Raw genomic sequence first — 11,283 nt, forward strand, 5'->3', positions numbered from 1 at the left:
TTTTTATTTTATGTCCATGAGTATATTGCTTGCATGTAGGTAAGTGCACTCATGCCGTGCAGTGCCTGCAGAGGTCAGAAGAGGCTGTCGGATCCCCTGGAACTGGAGTTACGGACAGTTGTTAGCTGCCATGTGGGTGCTGGGATTCGAACCTGGGTCTTCTGCAAGAACAGTTAGTGTTCTTAATCACTGAGCCATCTCTCCAGCCCCAGGAAAAACTATTCTTTAAAAGATCCACCTGCCTCTGCCTCCAACGGGCTGAGATGAAAGGCGTGCAGCACCACACCTGACATTTTTCCCATTTTTGTTGGTGTCACAAAGGAGAACAGCTTTTTCAGAGGGAACGAGGAGGAAGAGCAGGCGAGCACAAAGTGGAATGGGTTCTGAGTTGTAGCTTCAGTGCTGTTACATTCTAAAAACTCAGCATTTCTCTTTGTGTGCACAGACACACACGCATGGTTTGTGTGTGGCAGTCCAAAGACAGCTTTCAGGAGTTGGTTCTCTCCTTCAAAGCACTGTGGGTTCTGGGAACCAAATTCAAGTCGTAAACTGGACAGCAAAGTGCAGTTACCTGCTGAGCCAGCTTACCATTCATCTACACATTGTTAAGAAAATTGTTCGGAGCAGAATGCAATTGCTGATTTAATACCCAGTTTTTCCCATTTTCAGAAAATAGAAGCACGAGTGTCTGCTGATGAGGACCTCAAACTTTCTGACCTTTTAAAGTACTACCTAAGAGAGTCTCAAGCTGCTAAGGTAACCACTCATTTCTTTTATTCTATTTTATTTTTAAATATTTTCATTTTATTAGTTTGAATTATATGTATGTGTGTCTATGTGGGTTGTGCACATGAACGCAGTGCTGGAGTTATTAAGCTGCTGTGCAGTCCAACATGGGCCTCTAACTCATATACATCCACCAGCCTTTGCCTCCCAAACGCTGGGATTAAAAGTGTGCACCACCAGGTTTAACCATTGTTCATTTCTTCAGAGATTATTGAGTTTAAGATGTTAAAGAATGCTGGGCATGGTGGTGCCAGCATGAGTTTGAGCCAGCATGAGTTTGAGCCAGCATGGTTTATATAATAACTTCTAGGCCACTTTGGGCTCCAGGGAAACCATGTCTCAAAAACACCAAAAAAAAAAAAAAAAAAAAAAAGACCGGAAAGTTTACATGTGGCTATTAAACTATATTTTCAAGCTGTGCATAATGGCACATGTCTGGAACTCTAGCAGTTAGTGGACTGAGACAGGAAGAATGATTTTGAGGCTTGTCTGGGCTACATAGTAAGACTCCACCTCAAAAAAACATTAATGTTATGAAAATATTTTTCTTTTTTATAGGTATTGTAGGATAGGGATCACTACGTAAAAGTTGCCTCTGCAAACTTATTTTTTAATTTTGGTGGTTTTGTTTGCTTGTTTTTGGAAGGGTGGGTTTCAGAGTCACTATGTAGACAAGGCTGGCCTGAAATTCACTATGCAGCCCAGGCTGGTTTTGAACTTGAGGCAGCCCTCCTGCTCTCCTTGAAATTGGTGGGAATGGCTAAACAGCTCTGTGCACATAGTAAAACCCCCAGCACCCACATGGTGGCTAACAGCTGTCTTTAATTCCAGTTCCAGGGAGTCCAACATCCTCTTCTAGCCTCCGTGGGCATTGCACACAGATGGTACACTTACATACATGCAGGCAAAACACTCATACACATAAAAAAAATTTAGTCAGATGTGTTGGTGCACAACTTTAATTGCAGCATTTGAGTGACAGAAGCAGGTGGAGCCCTGTGAGGGCCAGACCAGCTGGGGCCACAGGAAGACCCTGTCTCAAAAAGCCAAAGAAAAAAATTTAGAAGCCATGCTTTATAAAAGATGTTTAGAGGCTAGGAGCATAACTAGTGGAAAAGTGTGAGGCCCTGTGCTCAACCTGCAGAACAAAGCAGGAGAGTGTTAGGAGAGCCCTGGCATGTGGTTCTCACGTATGTGCTCACCTTGCTAGCAGTGGTGCTGTGGAACTGCTGGCAGGATGCAGCATGCACTGTGAACGTTGCTTTACAGGATCTCCTCTATAGAAGATCTAGGTCACTTGTGGACTATGAAAACGCCAATAAAGCACTGGACAAGGCAAGAGCGAAAAACAAAGATGTTCTGCAGGCTGAAACGTCCCAACAGTTATGTTGTCAGAAGTTTGAAAAAATATCAGAATCTGCAAAACAAGGTACTATTACTTTAGCCTTTCATCACAAGGCATGCTTAAGATAAGTACAGAATTCTAATCTTTTTGTTTTGTTTTTGTGTACAGAACTTATAGATTTTAAAACAAGAAGAGTTGCTGCATTCAGAAAAAATTTAGTGGAGCTTGCAGAATTAGAACTGAAGCATGCAAAGGTAATTCATCACAGATCTGACCATCTAATGACAGCTTAAAATTAAGACACTTTTTTTTGTTGGTCTCCCTGTAGCCCCAGCTGGCCTTGAGCTCGCTGTGTAGACCAGGCTGGCCTTGAACTCACAGAGATCTGCCCACCTCTGCTTCAGAGTGCTGGGATTAAAGGCTTGTGCCACCATGCCTGGCTAAAAGAGCACTTCTTGCTCTTGCAGAGGATCCAAGTTGGGTTCCTAGCACCTTTGTCAAGTGGCTCACAACCACTTATAACTTCAGCTCACGGGATCCACTGGCCTCCATGGGCACCTGCATGTGACATGGCATACAGAACGTACATACACAAATGAAAAAATAAATCTTTTTTGTATTTTTATTTTATTTATTTTCAGTCTTTTTGAGACAGGGTCTTCCTGTAGCCCCAGCTAGCCTGGATCTTGCTGTGTAGACCAGGCTGACCTTGAACTCACAGAGGTCCACTAGCCTCTGCCTCTGGAGTGCTGAGAAAGGCATCTGCCACCATGTCCAACTATTTCTATTTTTTTTCATGTGTATGAGTGTATTGCCTGCATGTATGTAAGTGTACCCATATCATGCAGTGCCCTCAGCAGTCAGAAGAGGACATCAGATCCCCTGGAACTCGGGTTATATATAGGTGGTTGTCAGCTGCCATGTGGGTGTTGGGGAATCTAACCCAGGTCCTTTGCAAGAGCAGCCAGTACTCTTAACCACTGAGCCCCCAAGAGATCCTATCTTTAAAAAAAAAAAAGGCTGGGGTGTTGTGCTAGGCAGAATACCTCCCCCACCCCCTTTTCTCATCCCCACTGTGACTCCCTGATCAGCTCTTGGGCAGAAGACTGAACTGAGTGGTCTGAGAGGCTGTCCAAAGCCGCAGGGAAGATGGAATATTCAGCATCGACATTGCCAGAAACACTGATTTATCCTTTGTTCTTAAGCTCTCAATTTGACTTCATATCTTATCTTGTGTGGACTTTCTTAGGGTTGATGTGTTGGCTGCAGAGATATTGGGTAGTTGCATAACTTGTCTACCTACGTACTGCTTCGTAATTGGTTATATAGTCTTATTTGGAATTAATACGATGAGTACCTCTCCATGAAACTCCATTCATACAGTCAGATAACTATACTAAAAATCAGAAGATGCCATCCCAGCACTAAGAGATAGTCCTATTACTGAAGTAAACAAATGTTCTTTACTTGTCAGGGGTGCGCTTTTTGAGACAAGGCCTCCCTGTAGCCCCAGCTGTCCTGGAACTCACTCTGTAGATCAGGCTGGCCTCACAGAGATCTGCCTGCCTCTGCCTCCTGAGCGCTAGGATTAAAGGCATGCACCACCATGCCCAGCTAAAATGTTCTTTCTTAAAGCCAAAGAATTTAACACCCCAAACTAACTGTGCAGAAACATCCCAAGACTAAATATTTGTAAGTTTGGGGCTGAATAATTTTGAACATGATTACATTGTCTTCTTAATATTTAAAACATGAAATGGAAGCTGATCTCTTAGATTGAGTTCAATTAATATTATTATGTTTTCAAGCTGAGTTTTTAAATGGACAAAATAAAATACCAAATTAAACTATTAAAAAAAAAGAATCCGGCTGGGAGAGATGACTCAGCAGTGAAGAGCACTGACTGCTCTTGGAGAGGACCTGGGTTGGGTTTCCAGCACCCATGTAGCAACTGACAACCATTTGTAACTCCAGTTCCAGCAGATCCAACGCCTTCTTCTGACCTCCATGGGCATTGTATGCACACATACAGGCAAAACTCATACACAAAATAAAAATAAAATAATTTTTTAAAATTTATTGTTTTTATTTTATGTGTATGCATGTATTGCGTGCCTGTAGGTAAGTGCTCCCATGTCATGTAATGCCCACGGAAGACAGAAGAGGCTGTCAGATCCTTTGGAACTGGAGTTACAGACAGCTGTTAGCTGCCGTGTGGGTGCAGACCTGGGATATAATCCCAGATCTTCTGCAAGAACAACCAGTGTTCTTAACTGCTGAGCCATCTCTCCAACCCAATTTTTTTTTTTTTTAAATCTACCAAATGTGGTGTGTACCTGTAATCCCAGCAAACGAACAAGAGGATTGCTGTGAGTGTAGGTCTGGGTTGCATAGTGAACTCTAGGCCAACATGGACTACAGTGTAAGACTTTATTCAAAACTACCAAAAAAGATTTTGTTTTAAAAACCTGACAAATATAAAAATAGGCTCAAAGTTATTTGTCAGAATTCTGATTTTTTTTTTTTTTTTTTGGTCTTTTTGAGACAGGGTCTCCCTGTAGCCCCAGCTGTCCTAGAACTCACTATGTAGACCAGGCTGGCCTTGAACTCACAGAAATCCACCTGCCTCTGTCTCCCAAGTGCTAAGGTTAAAGGCGTGCGCCCCCACACCCAGCCTTACAGAACATCTTAATCATCCCCGTTGGCCCCCCTCTCATAGCCCCCCACTGGAGTTCATACATTCTGCCATTTGGGTTAAGGACTATCACGTCAAGTTAGTGTCCCCAGATGTCCCTCAGTGCAAGTTCATCCACTGGAATCTAGGCAGCCTATCTAGAGTCCCTCCCTTTAAGAAGACCAGCTCTTCCTCACCCTGCAGTAATCAGCTGTCAGTAATTTGACTGAGATTGGGACCTGCTCTCCGTTTTCACAGTTCTGTGCTGGGTTTTTGCTTGATTTTGTATGGGTTATGTGTGTGCTGACACCATTGCTATAGGTGTGTATGAGCAAGGTTCCAGGAGCCTGTATGATCATGCACCTCCTCCCTGTCTCTTACAGTCTTTCTGCCCCCTCTTTCACAATGGTCCCTGAACCCTGGGTAGGTGGATTTTAGCATAGGTGTCTTGTGAAGGACCCACACTCTGTAGTCTCCTATTCTTTACATTTTGACAATTGTGTGACCTTTGTGTTCCTGGCCCTCTGTTGCATGAGGGAGCTTCATTGATGAGAACTGAAAGATGCACTAGTGTCCTCTTCATCCCTTGTTCTATGTTCCATGAACTTTAGGTGTAGAGCTTACATCGTAGATGTGCCACTTAGACTTGGACAGTTCACAGACAATCTCTGTTTGTGACCAGTTGTGGAACTCTGTAATAATCTCTTGTCTGTTGAAAAAATAAACTTCTGGGGCTGGAGAGATGGCTCGGCAGTTAAGAACACTCATTATTCTTGCAGAAGACCCGGGTTCAAATCCCAGCACCCACATGGCAGCTAACAACTGTCCATAACGCCAATCCCAGGGGATCCGACAGCCTTTTCTGACCTCTGCAGGCATTGCACGACACTGGTGCACTTACCTACATGCAGGCAATACGTGCATACACGTAAAATAAAAATAATAAAATTTAAATTTAAAAACAAAACAAAAAAACAAATTGTTAAAAAAAGAAAAAATAAACTTCTTTGATGAGTGTTGACTGGGATACTTGTCTGTAAATTTAAGGATCCATATTTTGCACATAGTAATAAATTGCATTTGTCTAGGGATGTGAGAGCCTTGGGGCTTTCTATAAGATCTATGTGTATTTGGCAGTACCACACATGAGTTTCCTCCCACTGAGTGGGCTTTAAGTCCAATAAGGTAGCTGTTGATTACCCCCAAGATAAAAGTGCCACTGCTGCACCAGTGTCCTTTGCTGTGCCTGTCATTGATGTGGTTTTTAGGCCTTGAAGCTGGGGTTGGACCATCACTCGGTGTTCTCCCTTAGCAGCTTGCGTAGTGTTCTTCAAAGCTAGGAGAGCTGCCTTTAGGGGAGATGGCTTCCAGGTCAGTTCCAGCTCCATTGCTCCAAATCCTGTCTGAAGTTATTTCCTGTCTTCAGCAATAGGGTCTTACCTTCAAGTACTGGGAGACAATCAAGTGCTGTGGCATTAGTCTGTGTAATTTGGGGAGTCTCCTGGACCACCCTGGCCAACAACTCAAAAGGAAGATTTCTCCTTTCTGGCACTGTTTCTTGTTATGTAGCCTTAACTGTACACATGGGCTCATATAGAGATGCTGTATGTGTGATTTGTTAGGAGGTTTTTGGACTAATAGGATTCCCTCTGGGTTTTTTTAATATTAGCTAGATACTATTTAAATACTATTTATACTAGATACTCTTTATCTCTCCTTTCTCTCTCCCTGTCTAACCCTTTCTTCATACCCTCCCCATTTAAAGTATCCCCATTTTCCCCATTTCTCCCTTGATAATTCCTGCCTGCTATGGTCCCACCTCTCTTGAGTTCCTTCTTCCCCTTTATCCCCATAGTTCCCTATATAGCCCTCCCTCTTCCCCTCCTATTTGAATTTCCCCTTTTTTAAAAAACTTTTCTATTTATGTGTATGTGCATGTGTGTGTAGGTGCTACAGAGGCCAGAAGAGGGTGTTGGAGCTCCTGGAGCTGGAGTTACAGGTAGTTGTGAGCCACGTTATGTAGGTGCTGGGATCCGAGCTCCAGGCCTTTGCAGAGCAAGTGCTCTTAACCAAGTCCTCTCTCCAACACCCAGACATCCTGACTATTGACCCACATTCTGGAAGTGTGCAGGCTACCCTGGTTGCTTTATTCTTTCTCTGTGTCTCTTCCTGTCCTCTAATTGCTGTCTTTCTGCGCACACACACACACACACACACTTGAGTGCACATCTTTTTCTTGACTCATTTGAATGTAAGTTGCTGATACCGTGTCTTTTTTTCTTGTGAACATTCCTATGTGGAGCTTCCTAAAACCAAGTACTTCTTTTCCATAACTATGAAGGTCACTACTGTTTCAATTCTATCCTCTAATCTTCAGACCTTACGCACATTCCACTGGTGGTCTCAATAGTTGTCTTAATGGCAAAGGTTAATGGTGTGTCTTCAGAGCATGTGAAAGTTCCTGAATCTTTGACTTTCATCACATATTGTCTACTACTTATTTGTTGGTTGGTCCTGGGGATTGATTGAACCTCCAGCCTTACATATGGGAAGCATATGCTTTACCATTGAGCTACACTCCGAGCCTCAACTCCAGCTCGCTATGTAGACCAGGCTGACCTTGAACTCACAGAGATCTGCCTGCCTCTGCCCCGTAAGTACTGGTATTGAAGATGTGTGCCAGCAGCCGGGCGTGGTGACGCATGCCTTTAACCCCCAGCACTCAGGAGGCAGAGGCTGGCGGATCTCTGTAAGTTCAAGGCCAGCCTGGTCTACATAGGGCCAGCTGCCAGCAGGGGATACTGGGAAACCATGTCTCAAAAAGACCAAAAAAAAAAAAAGATGTGTGCCACCATGCCTGGCCCAACATTGATATTTTTTAAGAGTAACAGGTTCTGTAAGCACCACTGTCTAGTATGGTAGCTATTGGCCCCAGACCGCTATTAACTTCTGAAATGTATGTACAAATTTTTACTATATTTAATATGTTTGTGTGTGTCTGTCTCTGGGTGTGAGCACATGAGTGCAAGTGCCTGCAGAAGCCAGAGGCATCAGATTCCCCAGGAAATGGAGCCACCAGTGTGAGTGCTGGGAACTGGACTCGGGTCCTTGGACAAACAGTACATGCTCTTAACTACTGAGCCATTTCCCTAGCCCAGATTTTATTCCATTATTTTATTTTGTTTGTGTGTCACACTTATGGAAATCAGAGAACAACATGTGGGAGTCGACAGTCTACCTCTACCATGTGAATTTCAGAAACTGAACTTAGGTCGTCAGATTTGGTAGCAGGCAACATCATCCGCTGAGCTGTCTCACCAGCCCCATACTGTTTTTAAAATATTTTATTTATTATTTTTATTTTATGTGTATGCATGTATTGCCTGCATGCAGGTAAATGCACCCGTGTCGTGCAGTGCCCGCAGAGGACAGGAGAGGCTATCGGATCCCCTGGAACTGGAGTTATGGACAGTTGTTAGCTGCCATGTGGGTGCTGGGATTCGAACCCCGGGTCTTCTGCAAGAACAACCAGTGTTCTTGCCCAAGCTGAGCCATCTTTCCAGCCCATACTGATTTTAATATTCATTGTTTTGTTGTTGTACTCCTGTACATGTGGGCAACCCTAAATGGACTCAGTAAGTTTTTTATTTATGTATACATTTTTGAAAGAAATTAATAAAGACTGATTGATAAAACATGGAAATAAACAGGGTTTCTTCCCTCAATAGGTAAATGGATAAATTATGATACATTCATACAATGGAATATTATTTAGTGATTAAACAAAAAATCAAGTCCCAATAAAGCATAGAAGATGATTCTTGCTTGAATCACTATGATGGCTGTGCAGTGCTGATCTCCATTTGTCTTTGTGGAGCTGGACATCAGTTCCAGGTCTCTGTGCTACACGAGTGCTTCACCACTGACTGAGCTGCACCCCTAGCCTCAGATGTGAATTTTCTAATTCCTCTTTTTTTCCCTTTCTTGAAGACAAGGTCTCCCTTTGTAACCCAGGCCAATCTGGAACTAACCATGTTACCAGGCTTGCTTTGAACTCACCATGTCCTCCTCTCTCAGCTGCCTAAGTGCTGGGATTACTGGCGCGCACCTCTGGGCCCAGCTCCATCATTCTTTAACATATTTTACTTCAGACTATAAGGAAGAGCTGCCACCTGAGCATAATGGCATATGCCTGTAATCCCAGCACTTAGGAGGCAGTGAGATGAAAGCCAGCCTGGTCTACATGGTGAGTTCCCAGGCCAGCTCGGGCAATAGGGAGACCCCCATCTCAAGAAACAACAAAATAATAAGATTTTAAAAAAAAAAAAAAAAATGAAAAGAGTGTTGGAAAAAATTGACTCTTGAAAGTTTATCCTCTGACTTCACCTGCACTCTAGTAGTGCACACATGCCTGCACTCATGTGCACTGAGAGACTCACACGGTTATTTTTAAGAAAGGAAAAGCTTTCCATTCATAATTAATACATCCTAATTATATTTGTCTTTATAAAGCCTATCTCTAAATTTCGATGCAGATTGACATCTACAAATGGCTCTGTGTGTGTGAATTTTACAGAATACTATGTGTAATGTTGATACTTTTATTTTAAAAATACTAGTTTCAAGCCAGGCATGGTGGCGCACACCTTTAATCCCAGCACTTGGGAGGCAGTAGGCGGGTCTCTGTGAGTTCAAGGTCAGCCTTGTCTACATAGTGAGGTCCAGGACAGTTGGGGCCACAGGGAGACCCTGTCTCAAAAAGACCAAAAAAAAAAAAGTTCTAGTTTTAGCCAGGCATGGTGGTGCACGCCTTTAAGCACAACACTTAGGAGGCAGAGGCAGGTAGATCTCTGAGTTCCAGGCCAGCCTAGTCTACATAGAGAGTTCTAGACCACCTGAGGCTACAGGGAGACCATCTCAAACAAACAAAGGAGCTGGAGAGATGGCTCAGTGGTTAAGAACACTGGTTGCTCTTGCAGACCTGGGTTCGAATCCTAGCACCCACATGGCAGCTAACAACCATCAGTAACTCCAGTCCTAGGGAATCTGACAGCCTCTTCGTCCTCTGCGGGCATTGCACAACACAGTTTCCACGACATGGGTTCACTTGCCTACATGCAGGCATAACAGTCAAACACATAAATAAAAATAATTAAAACAAACATAAATTAGTTTAATGACCTGTTATACAATCAAAAATTAAGTTCACTTATTAAACTTGGCCACAAAAGTCATATTTTATCAGAATGTCAAATCTAAACCATTAGTAGGTCTAGATAGAAATTTATTTACTGAACAATCTTAATTGTGTCTTTAAACCTTAATTGAACTATTTCTTTTTTTTTTTTTTTTTTTTGGTGTTATTTGAAACAGGGTCTCCCAGTAGCCCCTGCTGGACTGGAACTCACTATGTAGACCAGGCTGGCCTGGAACTCACAGAGATCCGCCTGCCTCTGCTTCCCAAGTGCTGAGATTAAAGGCGTGTGCCACCATGCCCAGCCTACCTCTTTTTTTTGTTGTTCCTTTGGGGGTTTTGTTTTTTTAATATTTTATTATTTTTATTTTATGTGTATGAGTGTATTGCCTGCATTGTGTGTCAGTGCACCCGTGTCATGTAGTGTCTGTGGAGGTCAGAAGAGGGCGTTGGATCCCCTGGAACTGGAGTTACAGACAGTTGTTAGCGGCCATGTAGATGCTGGGATATGAACCTGGGTCTTCTGCAAGAGCAGTCAGTGCTCTTAGCCACTGAGCCATCTCTCCAGCCCCCTTGTTTTTGTTTTTTAAAACAGAATCTCCCTGTAGTCCACGATGGCCTAGAACTTGGTATGTAGACCAAGCTGGCCTGGATCTCTCAGAGATCGCCTGCCTCCCAATGCTGAGATTAAAAGTGTATGCCACCATGACACCTGCGTGTGTGTGTGTGTGTGTGTGTGTGTGTAAAGACTTGAGATTAAGTTTAGGGCTTTGCATATTCTAGGCAGTCACTATACCCCTGAGCTACACAACTAGTTGGGTTTTTTTTAAAGATTTTTTTTACTTTATGTGAGTGTTTTGCCCACATGTGTGTAAGTGTACTTGTGTTTTACAATGTCAAACAAAAGAGGGTGTCGGATCCCCCGGAGTTGAAATAATGGACAGTTGTTAGCCACTGTGTGGTGCTGGGAACCAAACCTGGGTCCGCTGTAAGAGCAGCCAGTTAGCTTAACCACTGAGCCATCTCTCCAGCCCCCAGGTGTTCATTTTTTGTTTTATGAAAAGGGTCACTAAGTTCCCAGGTAGACCTTACATTAAAATCCTCCTGCTTCAGCCTCCCAAGTAGCTGGAACTGACAGGCCTGTACCTCTAGGCCCAGGTAATAGTATATATTTGCAGTAAGATTCCTTGAAGCTCCTTGAATAAAGAAATTCATAGTTTATTTTTCTTCCTTTTTAGGGTAACCTCCAGTTGCTGCAGAACTGCCTTGCAGTTTTAAATGGAG

The 11,283-nt window shown here is 43.2% G+C and overlaps 1 protein-coding gene across 1 annotated transcript in view; it reads left to right on the top strand.

Annotated features, from left to right (window-relative positions):
• Positions 1-11,279, top strand: part of Snx6 (sorting nexin 6) — a gene marked incomplete at its 3' end in the record, with an annotated part of 44,816 nt that extends 33,537 nt beyond the window's left edge. Inside the window, exons 9-12 of the mRNA XM_029561868.1 lie at positions 670-756; positions 2,056-2,215; positions 2,300-2,385; positions 11,238-11,279. Coding sequence (XP_029417728.1) covers positions 670-756; positions 2,056-2,215; positions 2,300-2,385; positions 11,238-11,279 — 375 coding nt within the window. The remainder of the gene's footprint in view (positions 1-669; positions 757-2,055; positions 2,216-2,299; positions 2,386-11,237) is intronic.
• Between the last annotated feature and the right edge of the window lie 4 nt (positions 11,280-11,283).

This window comes from Nannospalax galili, unplaced genomic scaffold (assembly GCF_000622305.1).
Source record: "Nannospalax galili isolate Female #2095 unplaced genomic scaffold, S.galili_v1.0 scaffold1171, whole genome shotgun sequence".
In the NCBI taxonomy this organism is placed as follows: domain Eukaryota; kingdom Metazoa; phylum Chordata; class Mammalia; order Rodentia; family Spalacidae; genus Nannospalax; species Nannospalax galili.